Source organism: Quercus suber, unplaced genomic scaffold, assembly GCF_002906115.3.
Source record: "Quercus suber isolate HL8 unplaced genomic scaffold, Cork oak 2.0 scaffold_20, whole genome shotgun sequence".
Taxonomy (NCBI): Eukaryota; Viridiplantae; Streptophyta; class Magnoliopsida; order Fagales; family Fagaceae; genus Quercus; species Quercus suber.
This window is the reverse complement of record NW_027069485.1, coordinates 1,761,704-1,783,858: the sequence shown is the minus strand read 5'-3', so window position 1 is coordinate 1,783,858 and position 22,155 is coordinate 1,761,704. Positions and strand designations below refer to the sequence as shown.

The window sequence follows — 22,155 nt, the reverse complement described above, 5'->3', positions numbered from 1 at the left end:
GTGACACTTGCAACACTGCAAGTGACCAAGCAAATGAATGGTGAAGATTTGATGGAGTACATCAAGAGATTTAGGGACATAGCACTCGACTGCTATGACCATTGCGAAGAAAGGACGTTGGTGGAGATGTGTATGACGAATATGATCAGGGAGTACAGGGCAGTTCTAGAAAACCTCGAAATCTCCCAGTTCGCGTAGCTATTACAAAAGGCATGAAAAACTACCCAGTCCGTAAAGCCAAGCACGGACAAAAGAAGTGCCCCGCAAGCCATGGCAGTATCCACTAGTGAGCAGAGGAGAAAGACCGAGGGGAGAAAGTACGATACTCCCCCACCAATACCATGCACCGCGAAAGAACTAGACATACTGCTAGACAAATGGATAGCTAATGGCATCTTCAAACCTAATCAAGTTGCTAGGGAGCCCACAGAAGAGGAAATCAGGGACCCGCATTTTTGTCGTTTACACAACTATGTCGAACATCCTACCGCAGAATGTTGGGCACTCCGCAGACTAATGCACCGCAGGATAAAGGAAGGGACTTTAGAACTGTCCCAGTAGGAGGTCTAAAGAAACCCACTCCCGAATCACAAAGGGAAGGGTGTAGCAGCATTAGTGATTTGTGCAGATCCAAGGGATGACGAAGGAGAGAATCCGGCCTTGCCCGCCGTAGTGATCACTACTTTACAGCAGAGCTCCAAATTCAAAAACTTATTTGATCAGCTAGGCCTCACAACAAAAGAAAGAAAAGTAGCCACCTAGGTTCTAGTAAGCATTGCCTCCAGGGCAAGGGTAGAATGTTTATCAGCAGAAGTCCAAGATAACAGGGCTCTCTTACAAGAGTCAACTGAAATCACCTTCAGCGATGAAGATATGGAAGTGGGGTATCCAGACCATAGGAGACCTCTCTATCTGGCAGCATCCATAAATCAAATTCCCATAAAAAGAGCCTTAATAGATACAGGCGCTTCCGTAAACCTTATCCCGTTGAGCACTCTGCAAGCTGCGAGGATTTCAGATAGAAAGATCCAAGGGTGTCTAATGGAAGTAACAGGATTCGGTGGAAGGGGAGAGTACACCGCAAGCCATATCCAGTTGTGGTTAAAAATGGGACCCATAGCTTCTCTAGCTCAGTTCCACGTGGTAAAAACGGAAGTCTCATACCACTTGCTCTTGGGACGACCATGGTTACATAAACACAAACTAGTTCCATCCACATACCACCAGTGTGTGAAAGGATGGATGAACGGCAGGATGATACGCATAGCAGCGAATCACTCACCATTTGAGCAGGCAGAAGCTCACTTAGTAGAAACCATGTTCTACAATCAATGGGCTCCATCCGNAACTATTATAAGCCTTTGAAACTTTGACTACCCTACCACATGCCAAAATCCTCTCTGTGGACTTACACTAGATTTCCAAGCTAAGTTATAAAGAGATGACAGAAGCAGTAAAATTGAACTATGAAAAAATATAAAACTCTCTTATGGAATTCCTGTTGTGGTAGAAAGCATACATATAATTAAAAAAAAAAAAAAGCATACATATAATTGGAATATATATATATATATATATATGTAGAGAAAAATACCTCGATTGAATTCAAAGTTGAATTCAGCAGAGTTGGGAGTGCCCTGGTTCCAACATATGCATCTCCTTCAATTGATAAATGCTCAAACCGGACTTCAATCTTCGGAAACAATGATATAAATTCAAAATTAATAATAGAACTTGGATACAACCAATTAGGAAAGGCACATACTAACACGTACAATACCATACACAAAAAAAAATCTTACCTATCAGTCCTGTCCCTTATCCTACGAAGGAGCTTCTCATCATCTTCTTCAGCAACCTTGAGTAGACTCTCAATGAGATGTTTCTTGTCCTGCACTCCAAGATTGGTAACATCAATCTCTTCATAACCAATTCTCCCATTATCCAAAACCTGCTTCAGCATTCCTTTCCTCAACCTATCATACGTTGGAAGCCGCTCTAATGCCACCACATCAGCTCCCTTTTTCATCTTCCCTCCAACTCTTCTGAAACACATCACCTTGTACTGTCCAAGCCTCATGCATGCTCGATGAGGCCCAGCTTCTCTTGCTGCTGGATGACCGGAACTCATCCTCTTGCTGCTCATGGACCTTACAAGTTCATCTCCAGCCATGGCAGCCGCCATGATGGAATACTATACTTTATTTATTTTTAGCTCTTTAAGCACCTGACTATTCCTCAAGTTTATATGTGTAATTCTATACTTAGTACTTCTTTATGCACTACAAAACTTATGTTGCCATAAAATTCAAAATAGTACTAAAAATAGTGTATGAAGAGTTCAAAGAAGTTTGAATGAGCTTATGGACATGTAAATCTTGAATAACAACATGGAAAGTTTTGAGCTAAATTTGGAGAGATGGGTGTGAAAGAATGTGAGGCTCGGTGAATTTGGAGGTGGTTTGGACATGGTTTATGTAGGAGAAGATGGTTAGTTGGAAGAGCATGCGGTACTGACAGAAATGGGTATTTAAAGAGTGCTATATATATATATATATTCCAATTATATGTATGCTTTTTTTTTTTTTTAATTATATGTATGCTTTCTACCACAACAGGAATTCCATAAGAGAGTTTTATATTTTTTCATAGTTCAATTTTACTGCTTCTGTCATCTCTTTATAACTTAGCTTGGAAATCTAGTGTAAGTCCACAGAGAGGATTTTGGCATGTGGTAGGGTAGTCAAAGTTTCAAAGGCTTATAATAGTTTCTTAAATTTTAAGAAAAAATAGTACCTGTCTCTCTCTCATGTTAATTGGTTTCTAAGACTGATTTCATAGCCTGGTTTGCAAAATGACAAAAGATAATCCTGCTTTTTTTTTTTTTTTTTCAAGTATGTCAGAATGAAAATTCCAAGTAGATTTTAATTTCAGATTTTTTATGTACATATTGACAGTGATAGTCTGAGACTGAGATATAAATTCGGTCAAGTTGTCAATGCATCACTGAGAAAGTAAAAAAAAAATTGTCATCGAAGCATCATAGTAGAAATGTTACTTCTATTTGTTTTACAGATTGGTATATGTACTGATAAATGTTTTGTAGTGATCATTTAGGCAGTTCTTGGGTTAATCAAGCTTTTGCCATCGAAGAAAAGGGCTGTCAAGATTCTATGTGACGTGAGTGGAATAGTGAAGCCATCAAGGTATTGGATTGTTGTAAAACTTATGATGTAGTTTGTCTCCCTGACCTATTTGATGAAACAATATGTAACAGAAAGACCTTTTTTTTTTTCTTTTTTTTTTTAGAATTAGAATTAACTATTTAGTTTTGCTTCTCATGTGCAGTGCCAAGGCTATTTTATATACATTATTTACCTTTTGAATTTCTTGTATATGTTTTATTGATTAATTTGGTGGTTTTTCTCCAGAATGCACTGCTTCTGGGACCTCCGGGATCAGGGAAAACAACATTGCTGCAGACGCTGGGAATAGGGACAAGGATCTCAAGGTGTGTGTCATTTCCTGCTCTCTCTCACTAGGACAATGTCTATGGCTTTGTTGTATGTAAGAAAAAATAATAAAATAAAAACGATGGTTTTGCTAAATTCTGTTTGAATAGCGCAATGAGCAGGTAATGCTGGAAATTTTAGTTTATAAAATGTTCATTAGGTCTTGTTTGCTTGTCCTTTATGTCTGCTTTCTTACGTATTCCTGAAAATGTTTCTTAATATGAAATATGATAGATTTGCCTGCTATTTCACAATGACTTCCAAAAATAATTGCTGAATTGTTGGCACTTCTAGTAATGATGACCATTCTTATGTTGTGCTATTCTAACTTTTTCATTAACAACTTCTACGAAACAGGAATCAGGGAAAGTCAGTTATTGTGGTCATGAATTATCAGAATTTGTTCCTCAGAGAACTTGTTCATACATTAGCCAACATGATCTTCATCATGGGGAAATGACAGTCAGAGAGGCGTTGGACTTTTCAGGACGTTGTTTGGGTTTTGGAGCAGCTTATGAACTGTTGGCAGAATTGTTAAGACAAGAAAATGAAGCAGGAATAAAACCAGATCCTGAAATAGATGCATTCATGAAAGCCACAGCAATGGCAGGCCAAGAAACAAGTCTTGTTACGGACTATGTTCTCAAGGTATGTTGACATTATGTCTTGATGGTAATTGACCTTGTATTTATTAGGCAAATTTTCTTGTCTAACTTTTCAAAGTATGCATAACAGACTCTTGGATTGGATATTTGTGCTGACATTATGGTGGGTGATGAGATGACAAGAGGCATATCCGGCGGACAAAAGAAGCGTGTTACTATAGGTATGTAAAAATAGGATAAAAGGACTACATATAAAAGTTCAGTGGCAGTGTTTTTTTAGAACAATTTTTGGACTTTACAGAAGTCTAATAGGAATGATTATACTTAATCCAGGAGAGATGCTGGTTGGACCAGCAAAAGCTCTTTTCATGGATGAAATATCAACTGGTCTGGACGGTTCAACCACTTTCTAGATAGTCAAGTTCATGAGGCAGATGGTTCATATAATGGACGTGACAATGATAATTTCTCTTCTGCAACCTGCACCTGAAACCTTTGATCTTTTTGATGACATTATTTTACTTTCAGAGGGTCAGATTATCTACCAAGGTCCACGTGAGAATGTACTTGAATTTTTTAAAAATGTGGGCTCCGATTGCCCTGAAAGGAGAGTTGCAGACTTTTTGCAAGAGGTTACTTCCAAAAAGGATCAGGAGCAATATTGGTGCAAAAAGAATGAACCTTACCGATATACCAGTGTTCCTGAATTTGTAAACCACTTTCATAATTATCACATTGGAAAGAAACTTTCTGAAGAGCTTGGAATTCCATATGATAGATCTAAAGCCCATCCTGCAGCATTAGTAACAGAGAAGTATGGAATTTCTAATTGGGAACTCTTCGAGGCATGCTTTGCAAGAAAGTGGCTATTGATGAAGCGCAACTCTTTTATATATATATATATATATATATATATATTCAAGACAACCCAGATTACCTTAATGTCAATTATTGCCATGACAGTGTTCTTAAGAACCGAAATGAAGCATGGTCGATTAGAAGATGGAGGGAAATATTATGGTGCATTGTTCTTTAGTCTCATTAATGTCATGTTCAATGGAATGGCACAACTTTCATTAACTATGTGTTAGGTTCTAAATGTTTAGAACAATTGGCAAATCATGAATACAAACTTGTCTAGATATAGATCTTAGAGTCTATAGGTTTTATTAGACAATGCTCAAGGTGATTCAAGTCAAGATTCAAGAACATACAAGCTGCAAGAAGAAGACTTCATATTCTGCCTAGTTCGATCGATCGAAGAACAGGCTCGATCAACGAAAATCGTATCTGCAGAATTTTAAGTCGGCCCAAACAGCAGCTTAAGCCCATTAAAGATTAGGATTTCAGATCTACTTCTCCCACTATATAAAGGAAACCTTAAGCCACGTTTTTGAGACTCTTGAGAGAGAGAAGAGAGTGCATCTTTTGTATCTAGGGTTTTGTACCCAAACCTCTCTAAGTCTTTGTTGCTCATATTGCGGTTTGTGTGAATCTCTTGTGAGATCATTAAGGGGTTTTCCTTCACATAAACTTAGGGTTTTCAAGGAAGAGATATTATCAACACCTTGATGATCAACTCAGTTGCTGCCATAGAAGTTTAAAGAAACACAAGCAGGAGTGCTTGTACTTGATTGGAGAATCCAAAAAAGAAGGAGTCCGTGGATTCGGAGCTTGCACGTGGTCGTGTCAGTAAGTTCTACTATTGGGTAGCATTAGGAAGTCAAGCGGGAAGCTTGTAAGTCCTTTTGTATGAATTTCAATTCTTTCAAGATAGTGGATTCAAGTTTACCTTGAGGATAGCTAGGTCAAATCATCCCCAGGTTTTTATCGTGTGGTTTCTTGGGTCATCATATCATTGTGTTATTTATATTTCCGCTGCTATATATTCTTGATATGATTGTTTGATTGTGATAACCTAAATTTGCATAATTTGATTAAGTTAATCACTTAGCTAATCAACTAGGTTAATACAATTGTTGTTTTAAGAGGTCTAAAACCGTTCAAGTGGTATCAGAGCAGATAGCTCTTTTGTTTTAGATCTTTTGATCTAAGAGCTGATTCTTAACCCCTGTTATTATGGATAATTTGAAGTGTCTTTCTAATAATGTTTCTGCTTATACTTCTGTTGAAACTCTTCGTAAGTAATTATCTAAATCTTTGAAAATTTCTAAGAAATTTAAATAAAAGTCAAAATTGGTTAATTTTGAAAAAGATGAATTGCTTGTTAGATTAGATAAATCTAATAAAAAGAATGAATTTTTGAGAAATCAAATTTCCTCTCAAGATGAGAAGATGAAAAGCTTGGAACAAGAGTTAATTGAATCTAAAACTAAAATTGAAAATTTGACTAGTACCAAGCATGTTGTTGATAACAGAAGTGTTTCTGTTTCTCTTAAACCTAAAATTGAGAAAGTTTGTATCCCTCCTTTCAAGGGGAATAATAAAGAAAAGGCTTGTTTTGCTAGGTTAGACAAAGGTAAAAGTTCTGATGTAGATGCTGAAGTTTTTAAACTTATATCTAAACCTACTATTAGAGAGCATAATAAATCTGTTTTTGTAATTACCTGTCACCTTTGTGGTGTTGTTGGTCATATTAGACCAAATTGTTCTTTGTTGAGGCAAAAACCAAAATCTAAGACTAGATTTGCTGTTAGGAATACTGATGTTCCTAAATTTGTTCCTGTTTGCCACTTTTGTGGTGTTCGTGGTCACATTCGTCCTAATTGTCATAAATTGAAATTTCAGCATTCTGTATGTCAATCTAGGATTTGTGATGATATTTCTCCTGCCATAAGTCCATATAAATTGTTTCATATTCTTTTGAAAAATTTGAGCTTGTTGGCTTGTGAAAGGAATTTGCAGGATTTTAGTCTTTCTTAGAAGATTGGTGTAATTCCTCAAATACACTCTGCTTCACATGGATTTTCACCTACAAAGCCGAAGAATTGTGCTATATGGGTGAGAAAAAATTCTCCAAGTTGAGTGTTGCTAAGTTGTCCTTGATTTAATTCTTTCAATTATTTGTGGACATGTTTTGTTTTTTAGTTTTTTTTTTTATTATTAAAAAAAAATCCAAAAAACATTGAAAATTTTCAAAAAGACAAAAATATTTTATTTTGTGTCTTGTTTTATTTTTCTTGAGGATTACATAAGTTATAATATCTCTCTCTTGATTTAGAACATGCTTGACATTGTGGAGAAACTTGAAAAGTATGTGTTATATAAGTGCTAAGCTATTTTTGATTTTGTGTGAGTATGTACTAGTTTGTACATGTACTCAAGGGTTAATTAAGAAATTGATATTTCTTGTTTGTGTACCCTCTATAACTTAGTTAAGCATTATCATGCATAGCTTTGCATTGTTCATTTAGCATAATGTGTGCTTTTTGTTTTTGGTCATAAATTTTTTTTAAACCAAAAAGATTTTTGTGTTCTGTATTACATATCATGGATTTGAAATCAAGGTTGGCCACCTTATCTTTACATAACATGTTTATGTACCTTGTTTAGCTTTGATGAGCTTATTTATTGCACTTGACTAGTTGAAACTTTGTAGTGCATGTTGTGTGAAAAAGATGTTTATGGTGTTTATCACTTTGTCTTAATCTTGATGTCACATGTTGTTTGACTGTCGGACTTGATCCTTTTGAGAAATGCATAAATAACTATCTCACCACTGTTCACTAGCCAATCATGAACACCTTAGTGCATATCGTAAGATTTTATACTCGAGAAAGTGTAGCATATGTACAAAAAGAACATAAGGTGTAGCCTTGGTTTAATTGCTTAATGCTTAAAATTGGTGTATACTACTAGGCTTGATACCAAATCACATAATTAAAATTGGTGTGTATATTATGAGGCAAAATTTAAGAAACTTACATGATTACAAGCTTATGTTCTAGGACATATGGGAGTTATATGATGTAACTCTTTAGGTGATAGTCTCTTTTAAATTCTATGTGATGAATTTTGTAGACTTTGTGATTGATTACTATTCACATATCACCTCACATGTATCTCAAACTTTTACTAGTTGCATAGACTACACAAGTTACTTTTTGCTAAACTTGGTACATTTTATTGTATGTGATCTTGTTGTGGCCATCCAAGATTAAAAGTTCATTGATCTTAATGCAAAATGTGTTTAAAGTTTGAGAAATTGGAAATTCTAGAGCTTGAATGTACTTGAATTGGGGATTTTGTTCAAATTGGGTTCAATTGATGAAATTGGCTTGTTAAATTAATGTAATTGATCATTATATTATGTATTCTAGCTTGTGTGATGATCAATTAGTAAAATTTTTCCTAAAAGCTTAACAAATGGTTTTAAAATTTTGGAGTTTTATTAGAAACTCTATACTCAAGCCAATTTTGTGAAATTGAACTTAGTTTTACTGCATTAGAGCATGCATCATGACATATTTTTTTTTCATGCATCTTTTGTGTTTAGGATTCACATGCATTACATTGTTTTCTATATCCATCTTGCATTTTTGCAATCATATCTGTCATTGTTTTCACACATGCATACACTTTGCTAAATTGGGTACTCAACTTGATCTAAAAATTGATTGATTAATTTTTAAGTCTTTTGTACATTTTTCTCTACTCATGCAACTGTTTATGGGTTACATAGTGCCATGTTTGCATTTTATTGAAAGAGAAAATATTTTTTCTTCATGTGTTTCCTCAACTTAGTATTTTTTAAAACTTGGTTTGTGTCCTTTTATTTATCCCCACCCCTTTTATTTTTTCCCAAAACTATTTTTCCCAAAACTTGTTTTGTTTTTCCTATTTTTATAGGGGAAGAAATTTTTTTTAACCTTTGTGGTTCTTAAGGGGAGTTGTTACTCTTCATAGGGGGAGTTGTCTCTATTTTCTTTTACTCTATTGCGTATGTTTTCTGTCTACCTTTTGATTAGGTAGTCTTTGTCAATGAGTGACAAAAAAGGGGAGACATAGATGACTGTTTGTTTTGTTTAAGGGGAGAATATAAAAACTTTTTGATGTATCTAACTTAGGGGGAGAGTTAGTTTGCATATTTGTTGTTTACTATTTTTCTGTCACACATGCGTTTATGCATTTTGTTTAGTGTTTTAGGAAATATATAGGTTGATTCAATTGAGCTGCTGTCTACACTTGCAACTGATGGATAGTAGTTAGGTTGAATATGTTGTAATGGGCATTTTATTGTATTGGGTTGTTCTTGGATTTGATTTCATTTTGTATGAAAGTTTTGTCACGAATTGTCAAAGGAAGAGTTTGTTAGGTTCTAAATGTTTAGAACAATTGGCAAATCGTGAACACAAACTTGTCTAGATATATATCTTAGAGTCTATAGGTTTTATTAGACAATGCTCAAGGTGATTCAAGTCAAGATTCAAGAACATACAAGTTGCAGGAAGAAGACTTCATATTCTGCCTGGTTCGATCAATTGAAGAACAGGCTCAATCAATCGAAAATCGTATCTGCAGAATTTTAAGTCGGCCCAAACAGCAGCTTAAGCTCATTAAGGATTAGAGTTTCAAATCTACTTCTCCCACTATATAAAGAAAACCTTAAGCCATGTTTTTGAGACTCTTGAAAGAGAGAAGAGAGTGCCTCTTTTGTATCTAGGGTTTTGTACCGAAACCTCTCTAAATCTTTGTTACTCAAATTGCGGTTTGTATGAATCTCTTGTGAGATCATTGAGAAACTTTCCTTCACATAAACTTAGGACTTTCAAGGAAGAGATATTATCAACACCTTGATGATTAACTCAGTTACTGCCATAGAAGCTTAAAGAAACTCAAGCAAGAATGTTTGTACTTGATTGGAGAATCCAAGAAATAAGGAGTCCGTGGATTTGAAGCTTGCATGTGATTGTGTCAGTAAGTTCTACTGGTGGGTAGCATTAGGAAGTCAAGCGAGGAGTTTGTAAGTCCTTTTGTATGAACTTCAATTCTTTCAGGATAGTGGATTCAAGTTTACCTTGAGGATAGCTAGGTCAAATCCTCCCCAGGTTTTTACCGTGTGGTTTCCTGGGTCATCATATCATTGTGTTATTTATATTTCAGCTGTTATATATTTTTGATATGATTGTTTGATTGTGATAACCTAGATTTGCATAATTTGACTAAGTTAATCACTTGGCTAATCAACTAGGTTAATACAATTGTTGTTTGTTTAGGCTTCCTGTATTTTTTAAGCAGCGGGATTTCTTGTTCCATCCAGCATGGGCTTTTGGCTTACCAATTTAGCTTACCAGCGGGACCTGCCTAACATATTACACTATTGGGTTTGCTCTTGCACCTAGTAGGTATGTGCTTACACTTATGTTCTTTCAGATAGATGAATAAACTTCATGTGCATATAATTTCTTGTTATGTCACTTATTTTACTTCTATGAGCTATGTGAATTTATGATGTATGTTATTAACACATCTTGAATTCTATTAGGTTTTTTAGCCAATTATTGGCATTCTTCGGCGCCCATCAAATGGCCCTATCTCTCTTTCGGTTTATTGGAGCACTAGGAAGAGTTCAAGTTGTGTCAGATACACTTGGTACCTTTACATTGTTATTGGTTTTTGTCCTTGGTGGGTTCATTGCTATCAAAGGTTAGCAATTTATGTTTTTAAGTTAATTATAAATTCTACTAGGTTTTCTACATAGACCATTCTGTATATATGTTGAAAGATGATCAGCTCTTCATGTAATGGTATCATATTTGACACAGTGAAAACACCTAATTCCCTCTCCTTGTTTAGATGACATTGCACCATGGATGATATGGGGCTACTACATTTCTTACATGATGTATGGACAGAATGCCATAGCCATCAATGAATTTCTTGACAAAAGATCTTCAAGCAAACTTGCAAACAGTCATTTTGTTCCTTTAAAATACCTTCATTTAATTGTCTTCACTTTTTCCTTTTTACAGCCCAATCCTGACCCAAGTATTCCTGAACCCACTGTCAGAAAGGTTCTTCTTAGGAACAGGGGTATGTTTAAGGAAGACTATTGGTACTGGATTTGTGTTGGGACACTCCTTGGGTTTTCTGTGCTTTTTAACATCTGTTTTATCATAGCACTCACATTTCTAAATCGTAAGCAATCATTACCATACTAATCTTCAATTCAGTTACTGAAATAAGATTTTTAAGCTGACATTGCTTTGAAAATCAAACGCAGCTTTAGGTGATTCTAAATTCGTTATTGTTGAGGAGGATGATAATAAAAAGAGTGGAAAGCAGTCCTCTAATGGACAGCTTCATATGAGGGGCATAGAAATGAGTACATCTTCAACCGCTCCATCATTTCAAGGTTCCATAATTTGCAGTTCTATTTCTTTATGAAATCATCTATATAGTTGCTTTAAGGAAATAAATGGTGCCTGCTGTTAATAATGATCATAACATGTGAATGAGTACAGGCATTGGTGCAATGAAGAACACTCCAGACAACTCAATTCGTAGTGCGACAGAGAATGCACCTACTAGAAAAGGAATGGTGTTGCCATTCCAGCCTTTGTCACTTGCATTTAATCATGTAAATTACTATGTCAATATGCTAGCTGTAAGTCACATTTCTCATTTATCTCTTTCCATTTTGCAGAATCGCCATACATTTGGAAGAAAATGCAAAAAAAATAAGAACTGATTCCATAAATGGTCAATATAAAAGTTTATTTACCCAATAGACTAATCATTTATACCTTTTAATCATTCTTCCTAGTGTGCATCATAAGTGGACTGCTAGACTATTAATTGTACGATAGTGATATCCTGAATGTCTAGAAGGGGCTCATCAACTTAAGTTGTCAAAATATTTCAAATACTACATAAGAATGAACAACTCTATAGTGAGTATTGTCCTAATAATTAGCCTCATAATATTATGTGTCACATGAAGCTAACATCTTGAAATACTTTCGAATTCAAAAGTTTAAACCTTCAAGTTTTTTAAATCTGGATATTAAACACTAGTTTCTTCATCAGGAAATGAAGAGCCAAGGAATTGAAGAAAGTCGTCTCCAACTGTTACAAGAAGTTAGTGGTGCTTTCATGCTTGGTATTTTAACAGCATTGGTTGGTGTAAGTGGTGCTGGAAAGACCACATTGATGGATGTTCTAGCAGGAAGAAAAACTGGCAGGTACATTAAGGAAGTATCAGCATATCTAGTTACCTGAAGAACCAAGCAACTTTTGCTCGGGTTAGCTATTATTGTGAACAGAATGATATCCATTCACCCAATGTTACTGTCTATTAATCTCGTGTACTCTGCCTGGCTGCGTCTTGCTAAGGAAGTTAAGCAGGAAACTTGAAAGGCATGTTTTTTTGTCCAAAATCTAACTTAATTTTCCAAGCAAGTCATTTCTATATGAGCTTATTCTATTTTTTCTTTCAATTTAATAGGTTATTTATCCTTCCTAAGAAAAAAAATATAAACTTGTGCCTCAGGCCACAATATTCTAATTCCATAAGTTAATTAGCCCAAAATAATTAGACAACATCTTATTTTGGGCTGTGCCACTAGGTCATGTGGGTAGAAAACAACTTCACAAAATCATTATTTGTACAACTTGGAGTCATTTTCATGATTCATTTCTGCCATTTAGATTTATTTCAATTTTCTTTATCTAAATTCAGCTTACAATATTATGGTGTCAAGACAAAATTGGAGTTTCTTAGCCCATCCAAACTTTGTTTCTTGACATGAATGACTATCTATTAACAGTATATATATAACTCATAATATGTAGCTTCCAATTTTCCATTCACCATATATGTCTAGGAACTAAAAGTTTTTCCAATGGTATTACTGAACATAGTTTCATTTTTTGTGCTATAGATGTTTGTTGAGGAAGTCATGGACTTAGTTAAGCTAAATCCATTGAGGAATTCTATAGTTGGTCTTCCAGGAGTAGATGGCCTGTCAACTGAACAGAGAAACAGACTCACAATAGCTATAGAATTTGTTGCTAATCCCTCCATCATATTCATAGATGAGCCGACATCAAGCCTTGATGCTAGAGCTGCAGCAATTGTAATGCGTACAGTGAGAAACAGTGGACACAGGGAGAACTGTTGTCTGCACAATTCACCAGCCAAGCATAGACATTTTTGAAGCTTTCGATGAGGTATATGGGATAGATCAATATCATCATTTTTGCATTTGAGACTTGTGTGTCTGACTGTCCTATAGCGACATGACACTTCTAAATATATCAAATTGTCCGCAGCTGCTGCTGCTGATGAAGAGAGGTGGACAAGTCATTTTTGCTGGACCCCTTGGTCACCATTCTCACAAGCTCGTAGAATACTTTGAGGTGAATAGCACTTTTTTTTTTCTCAAGTCTTGGAGAATCATTAGCAATTTATAGCAGTAACTCTGAAGTTTTTATTACAAACTAATGTGTATGGCCACTGCAGGATATCAATGAGGTAACTCTTAGGAATTTTAGTCACAAACTAATCTATGACAATTGCAGGCTATCCCAACTGTTCTTAAGATCAAAGATGGATATAATCCTGCAACATGGATGCTAGAAATCAGTTCTCCAGTAGTTGAGGGTCAACTTGATGTGGATTTTGCAGAAATTTATGCCAATTCTGAATTGTTCAAGTAAGGAGAACATTAGATATTCTCAAAAAATTCCAGCCCCTTATTTCCTCTTACAATTTTCAAATTCTTTTTCAACTATACTAAGTTTTTCTACATTGATTCCTTCTACAGGAGGAATCAAGAACTCAACAAAGAGCTAAGCACACCAGCACCAGGATCAAAGGACCTTTACTTCCCCACCAAATATTCCCAATCATTTGTCACTCAAAGTAAAGCTTGCTTTTGGAAGCAATATTGGTCTTATTGGAGAAACGCACGATACAATACCATCCGGTTCCTCATGACAATAGTCATTGGTGTTATATTTGGACTAATTTTCTGGAAAAAAGGAGATAAGACGTAAGTCTTATAAGTCTAATTTTCCTATCTTTATCCAGATAATTTTATTCAACTACCAGGTTATGGTTATGACTCTTACAGTAAATTGTAGTCCACTAGCACAGCATCATTAACCCATAGTGTATGATTAGTTAAACAACGCATTTATATTATATGATTTTAAGCATGCACTTAGGAAAGATTATGGTCCAAGAAAGTTATTAACTTGAGCTTAGCTAGTCTTGTTGTAGAATTCTGCATAGTTACACAAGCAATAAAATATATATATATTTATATATACTTCTTTTTAGTTGGAAAATCATACCATTGACCTATAATTAAGTATACTATTTCTGTGCTTGTTTAATGGTGAAATTATCATGTCAACAGGCAGAAGGAACAAGACCTGCTGAATCTGCTGGGGGCTATGTATGCTACTCTTCTCTTCCTTGGAAGCGCCAACGCTGCTGCAGTGCAGTCTGTTGTGGCAATTGAAAGGACAGTTTTCTACCGCGAAAGAGCAGCAGGAATGCATTCAGCCTTGCCTTATGCACTTGCTCAGGTAAAGAAAATAATTGAGAGAAAAAAATAATAATAATAATAATACTCTGACTTGCAGAAAAAATAATTTGCATTTATCTCTTATGCCCTGCAGGTGGCTGTAGAGATAATCTATGTTGCTATTCAAACTTTTGCCTACACTCTTATCCTTTACTCAATGATTGGATTCCATTGGTGACTTGAAAAGTTCTTGTGGTTTTACATGTTTATCTTGATGTGCTTTATGTACTTCACATTGTATGGGATGATGGTTGTAGCTCTGACTCCTGGCCCCCAAATTGCTGCCATTGTTATGTCCTTCCTAAGCTTTTGGAACCTCTTCTCTGGTTTTCTCATCCCAAGGCCGGTAAGTAATATCTAAACAATAACACAGACTATAGTATGATATATCCTCCTAAAGAGTAGTACACAGAAGCATTTTCTAAAGTGATTTAAATTCTAATATTAAACGTGCATGTGAGTGTTGGTCAGATAAATTTTGCCCTCTAGGGGGTCAAATCCTGGCTTCACTTATGTCACAATTAACAGAGTGTAGAAGACCTTAATGAACTTAAGTTTCCATCAGGGGCTGAATGATGATTTGCACATCTTGATGGGGAGTTGGGAAACCTTGTGGGAGTCAAATGAATACATTTTTTTTTATTTTTCCAATAGCTTCAGCAATACATTATTGATCAAGATAAAGCATGCATTGAAATTGCCTAAAGCATTTTCGAATGGAGAGGATCTTAATACTTCTATGAATCATTTTTAGCATTGAACATTTATATAAACAAAAGCAGCTTATTCAAAAGCAATGGGAAATCATGTCTTATGTATACATTCCACATGGTAGGAAAAAGTATTGTTTAGTAATATTTATGTGATTGTGCTACCAATATAGGAAAGGATCCTGTCCCATGTAAATCCCCAAATTCAATTTTTTAGCTAGATGAGAGATGTGGCTAAAAAATCCCCAAGAAAACCATACAAATCAAATAAATAATGTGTCACAAATCTGACTACAAAATTAGAGGGAATGAGGGGATTTAAATGAAAGAGATGTTCTCCCGATACAAAATTCACCATTCAAGATTATAATACAAATTTGCATAAAAGAAAGTTGATTATGAAACAATTTTCAAGTCCATTATATTAAAATAAAATTGAATTTCTAAATTCTAATGGTTGACATGTGCAGATAATTCCAATATGGTGGAGGTGGTATTACTGGTGTTCTCCAGTGTCTTGGACACTATGGGCTTGTGACCTCTCAAGTGGGAGAACAGACTACTCCAATTGAGGTACCTGGACAAGGTTATCTAACAGTAAAATATTACCTAAAGTCCCGTTATGGCTTTGAATATGACTTCCTTGGAGCTGTTGTTGTGGCCCATGTTGGCTTTATCCTCCTTTTCTTCTTTGTCTTTGTCTATGGCATCAAGTTCCTCAACTTCCAAAGGAGATAAAAAAGGACTCAAGCTTCGAGAATGATAAGATTTTGCCTGACCAACCGATCTAGCTGAAAGATATGATTGGCATTGTATTTTATTTTTACTGACTTTGTAGATCAACACCCAACAAATGACTCGTTATTTTAATCTTCATTTTCAATAGTTTTTTCACAAATTCAAGTCCTTGTATACAGAAGTTTGTGTGTGTTAAATTGAGTTGTGGTCATAAGAAGTAAGTATTCACTGCTTATTGCACAGTTACTTAAAATTAACATTCAAAAGTCTGGTTTTGTTATCAAAATCTAATCTGTCAAATGTTTTTTTTTTTTTTTCGGTGATGAATTTTCTGTAAAGTTTAATAATTTGTACAAAGTCGGTACAAAACACATTTTTATCCAGGCAAGAAATATCACTTTAAGAATATATTGATAAAATCAAAAGTCAACACCTTAACAGTAATCACTATAGATTTTGTCCAAAACTCCAAATAAGAGAAATCATTTCGATAACTAAAAGAACTTGGGTTAAAACAACATGGAAGGAAAAAAGAAAAGCAACACTAGTACATTTCAGTCTATTAATTCTCTATAATCAATTATAAATCTCTAGCGCAAGAGAGAGGAAGTCTCTTAATCACCATTCAAAGTCTTTGTTTAAAGTCAGTTTTGGCCCGCCCTGAATCCAACAGCAATTTCTCGGTTCCTCTACATTATGAATGTTTTTGGCAGAATAATCATCGAATATGAAATGATACTTGCCAGTATTGAGAGAGTAGAAAATGTTTTTCTTGTCCTTGAAAATTGGCAAGTAAATCCTGTTACCCAATCCTCTTGGCACAACAGGTTCTAAGAAAGACCCTCCGAGACTGATATATAGGATTCTATTTCCCAAACTTCTCACAATACGACAGACAATCTTGCGAGGTTTCATCATGGTTTTATTTACTTGTAACTTAGGTAGTTCAAAAACATGAATTGGTGTCTTAGTGTCACCCTCCTCAACCATGAATATTGCTAAAAGCTTCCCTTCATCACCTTCCACCAAGTAACTTCGATGAACTGAATCAAGCTTTTCTTGAATAAGGGGAATTTTATCATTATGATAAATAATCCAGTTACTTGGGTTGTCGTTTGGATCAAATACTCCTAATCCTCCATTCTCGCCCAAACAATAGCACAATCCTTTGTGTAAGATTGGATTGCAATATGATGATGGTGTAAATTCTGGCCTTTTAATAATTGTATGGGAAGTCCAATGTTTTTCTCCACGTCTAATGAAGCCAAAATCATCCCACCCACAAATTCCAATAACAAAACAGTCAGAAGAAGTAGGCGGAGAAGAAAAACTCATGGTACTGAATGCTTCTCTATCTGTGTAGTTAGGGAGTTCTACTTTTTCCTTTGTGAAAGGATTGAAGAAAAAGGCACTAAAATTGTCATAACCAAATCCAGTCAAGAGCAACCAACCATACTTTGAGAAGCGAATACGTGCATCCAATAATTCTGGAATGTCGATCTCACATGCATCGTGCTTTTGGTACGCAGGGTGAAAGAATGTGCATTTATGCGAGCCAACGGACATTAAACATGGAGATAGAGACCATGGAGAATCAGTTAAGGTTGAGACCGCTGGTCGAGGAAGAGAAGTGCTTGATCGCCATGATTTGCATATAACACGAAAGGTTGTAAAGTCCCCAGCTAAAAGATATGAGGAAACTAAACATAGAAGCTCAGGTGGAAGATGAGACCAGGATCTATGTAATCCCTTTTTATTTTCTTGATCTTCGGTAGAATATCTAACAATTTGTTTGGCCATGTGCAGTTCCACTCCCGCCGATTTCTTCCTTCTTTACGTAAAGGCTATATATTGGATAGAGAAACAATATCACCCTTGTAAAGGTTTCTCAATTGAAAGTACAATTATAGAAAACGAATTCATATACTATCACAAAGTAAAGAGTTTCTCAAATAAAAATAATTTGAACACAAAATATTTTGACAAAAAAAAAAAAAAAATTTCCACCAAGTAACTTCGATGAACTGAATCAAGCTTTTCTTGAATAAGGGGAATTTTATCATTATGATAAATAATCCAGTTACTTGGGTTGTCGTTTGGATCAAATACTCCTAATCCTCCATTCTCACCCAAACAATAGCACAATCCTTTGTGTAAGATTGGATTGCAATACGTTGATGGCGTAAATGCTGGCCTTTCAATAATTGTATGGGAAGTCCAACGTTTTTCTCCACGTTTAATGAAGCCAAAATCATCCCACCCACAAATTCCGATAACAAAACATTCAGAAGAAGTAGGCGGAGAAGAAAAACTCATGGTAATGAATGATTCTCTATTTGTGTATTTAGGGAATTCTACTTTTTCCTTTGTGAAAGGATTGAAGAAAAAGACACTAAAATTGTCATAACCAAATCCAGTCAAGAGCAACCAACCATACTTTGAGAAGCGAATACATGCATCCAATAATTCTGGAATGTCGATCTCACATGCATCGTGCTTTTGGTACGCAGGGTGAAAGAATGTGCATTTATGCGAGCCAACGGACATTAAACATGGAGATAGAGACCACGGAGAATCAGTTAAGGTTGAGACCGCTGGTCAAGGAAGAGAAGTGCTTGATCGCCATGATTTGCATATTTTTGTTCTGCCTGAGTTTGCTCTTCCTCGTTCAAGGACTTCCCTCGGATCCAGGTTTTGATCTATTTTTGTATTTGCTTTGAACTCTAATGAATTTATGTTCTTTAACACTTTATCATCTCTGTTTGCTTATTTTGGTTCCAAATATATATATATATATATATTGAATTTGATTTATGATACCTGATTCTAATCATGCCTTAGATTGATAACTAGCGCACTGATTTTGTGTTCTGGCTAGAACAAATCTTACTTAACAATACTTTCTGCCTCCATAATCGGTGCTTTTAATAAACCTTCGTTCCATTTAAACACCGTTAGGTTTTTATGTGTTTTATGCACTTCATCATATAAACAATATAACCGTTTAGGGTTTTACACATTCCTAGGTTGTTGGGCCTCATGTATTTTTTGTGTTATCTCTCTCTTTTTCTTGCTTTTGCGCTCTTTACAATATTTTTTCTCCATTAACTTTAACATATTCCCTTTTCATATTTGCAATTATTTGGGATCCTTTACTCTCTTAATTTTTGGGTTTGATTGACATTGGTGGCCGAAGTTCTAGTTTTTGTGTGTGTTATTTTAAATTTTATCTTTATGTCTCACATTTAACAAATAAGTCATTATAAACTACGAGATACCAAACTTTAGTTGTGCTTTGTAATGTGACCGTAGTGGCTTAGTTGATTTATATTTTGTATCCCATATACTAAATTAATGTGGTTTATTATATTTTGTATCTCATATACTAAATGTGATTTTAATTGCTGACAGCACAAACAAAATGGAAGTAGCAAAAGTAGAGAAACAAAATATGCATTCCTATCCTGTCACAGCTTCTCGATTGTATCCTTGGCTTGTAATCCTTGATGTTAAGCAAGGACAGAGGCAAACTTTCTTTGACGTATCAAAAAATCATTATCAGACAAAAAATATTCCTGAGATGTGCAACAAACTAATATATGCTTGTTCTCATGGATGGTTGGTTTTGGTTGATCCTGATTCAATGGATTGTTATCTTTGGAATCCCATCTCTTTAGAAAAGGCTCCGCTCCCATCATTGGAATCCATTGATTACAGAGGCTGCATTCTATCATCGTCTCCAAGTGATCCTGAATGTCATATCTTGTTCTTCAATAGATTGGAAAACTCTCTTTTGGTTTGTCAGAAGGGTGACCTTGAATTTAACAAACAGTTTGTTATATTTGCTGAAGATTTTAAACTAAAGAACTTTGCAATGGTTGGAAAAACAATCTATTGTTTGGGATCAAAACATGCTCTGTATACAGCCGAATTTGTGGGTCGAACAATCCAGTTTACACGACTTATAATGGAGGAACTTCCTTGGCCATCACCATTGGACCTTCCAAGATTTGATGGTTTTCTTATTGAATCTTGTGGTGAACTCTTTCTAGTTCACATGATGTTTTTTGGATTTCGCATGGAAGAGGTCTATGGATTCTTTGTCTTCCGAATGGATTTTGAAGAGAAGAGGTGGGTGAAAGTGAAGAGTATAGGAGATCGAACTATTTTCTTAAGTGAGCATAATAATACTGGTTGCATGTATTCTTTGGCAACAGAGTTGGGAATTAAAACAAACTCAATCTACTTTACAATGTACTGCCAGAGACTTCTTTACGTCTTTGACTTGGAAAGTCTATGTATTTCAAAGTCTTTACCTTGTTCTACTGGGAGAGTTTGGGTAGTGTTGGAAATAAAACTTGTTCCTCGCGGCCATATCGCCCATGCTGTGACTGCCCATTTCTCAATTCCTGCTGACTGAGCGTGCTTCGCATTTGCCGAAATAAAGAGGAAGAAATCGTGACAGCGTTGCTGCACTTTTGGTTCGGCCTCTGAACAGAGCCACACATTTTGAGCAAAGGGGCATCCCATAAGATGTGGTGCACAGTCTCAGTATTATGAAGGCAAGAATTCGCACCGTGTGTCCACATTCACTCGGCGTTGATGCAGCTTGTCTCTAGTTGGAAGACAGTTCGAAACAGCTCTCCATAGGAAATCCTGACCTTTGGCGGCACTTTTCAGATCCATACTTTGTTCCAGGTTGGCCCATCCTCCCGAGCCCAGAATGCTTCGCCACACTGCGTACTGGAGCGAAGAGCAACTCGGTACGCAGTTTTTACCGAGAATTTTTGGGCCGCGTTTTCAATCCATACAAGCGTGTCTTGGACTGCAAATGGTCAAGTGGTATGGATAGAATTTCCTCCCTCGTCCTCTGGCTGAACATGGCATCAAGCTTCCCACGGTCCCACTGCCGATTGTCTTCGTCTTGAGTTTCACAAAACTCTCATCTCCACCGTTGCCTCTGTTCGTGGTATTGGCTTGTGTGTGAGCCATGTATGGGTGTACACTCCAATTGTTCTACACATTTCCACCCGCACTTTGAGCCTCTAAAGATTATATCCCTTGCTGCCAAAAGGCTTCTCCAAACAAAGGAAGGATTGCTCCCTACATTCGCCATCATGAAGGAGCTGTTTGGAAAATATCGAGCCTTATAGACCTTGTAAAATAGTGAGTCTGTGTCATGGATTAGTCTCCATGCTTGCTTGGAAAGCATTGCCAATTAAAAGAATGGAGGTCACGAAAACCCATTCCCTTCCTTTTTTTTGTGTGCAAAGTTTCTTCCAATTTATCCAGTGGATCTTCCTTTCTTCCTTTGTTTGTCCCCACCAATTTTGCTAGCAAAGAGTTGATGCTATCACACGTGGATTTGGGCAATTTGAAAATGCTCAGGTATATGTCGGGATTGAGTGTCCAAGACTTGAAAACCTATTTAATGTGACAGCGCTACATAAGAGGTAACTAGTTATTTATATATTTAATTGTCATATGTCATATGATATTGAAAATTTTCATTATGTGTTTAAAAAAATAAAGCCAATCAACTAAACAAGATAGATTTAACACTAACAAGACTTAATTACCTAAACTTCCTCCAAATTTGTGTTCTTCCTTTGATTTGTTTCAGATGTTATTTGTTGATGGTATATTGCTTTTTAATTGATTGTAAGGTGATATGATTTTTTTATTTATTTAATTTTTTAAAATAAAATTTAATTGCCAGAGGTTATTAACACTATAACTACACATCATTTTGTTAAAAACTTGTAATAGAAGAAGATGGTATCCCTAGCAGTAGTCTTNATTTTTGGTCCCACACAACAGCTACAAGCAAATCAAAGCCCAAATGGGCCTTTAGGTATCTCAATAAGAATGGTCTTGTCGCCCACTTGGGAGGTCACAAGCCTATAGAGTGTCCAAGACGTTGAAAAAACCCTATTTAATGTGACAGACCGCTACATAGAGGGTAACATAGCTATTTAATAATTTAATTGTCATATGTCATATGATATTGAAAATTTTCATTATTGTGTTTAAAAAAATAAAGCCAATCAACTAAACAAGATAGATTTAACACTAACAAGACTTAATTACCTAA

At 35.6% G+C, this 22,155-nt stretch overlaps 1 protein-coding gene, 1 non-coding gene and 1 pseudogene across 2 annotated transcripts; 2 read left to right on the top strand and 1 right to left on the bottom strand.

The window, feature by feature from the left end:
* The first annotated feature begins 270 nt into the window (after positions 1 to 270).
* On the top strand, positions 271 to 16,091 carry LOC111988616 (pleiotropic drug resistance protein 2-like; annotated as a pseudogene).
* Positions 16,092 to 16,679: 588 nt separating this feature from the next.
* Positions 16,680 to 17,861, bottom strand: LOC111988617 (F-box/kelch-repeat protein At1g57790). The gene has a single exon (XM_024020405.2). The coding sequence runs from the start codon at positions 17,859 to 17,861 to the stop codon at positions 16,680 to 16,682; it is 1,182 nt and encodes a 393-aa protein (XP_023876173.2).
* A 220-nt stretch (positions 17,862 to 18,081) lies between these two features.
* Positions 18,082 to 20,383, top strand: LOC112026640 (uncharacterized). The gene is made up of 3 exons (XR_010624702.1): positions 18,082 to 18,378; positions 18,572 to 18,752; positions 19,473 to 20,383. It is a non-coding gene; the product is annotated as an uncharacterized LOC112026640 (transcript).
* The last annotated feature ends 1,772 nt before the right edge of the window (positions 20,384 to 22,155 follow it).

Excerpts from the sequence above, each read along its gene's own strand:
- LOC111988617 (XM_024020405.2), bottom strand. The coding sequence starts at position 17,861 with ATGGCCAAACAAATTGTTAGATATTCTACCGAAGATCAAGAAAATAAA.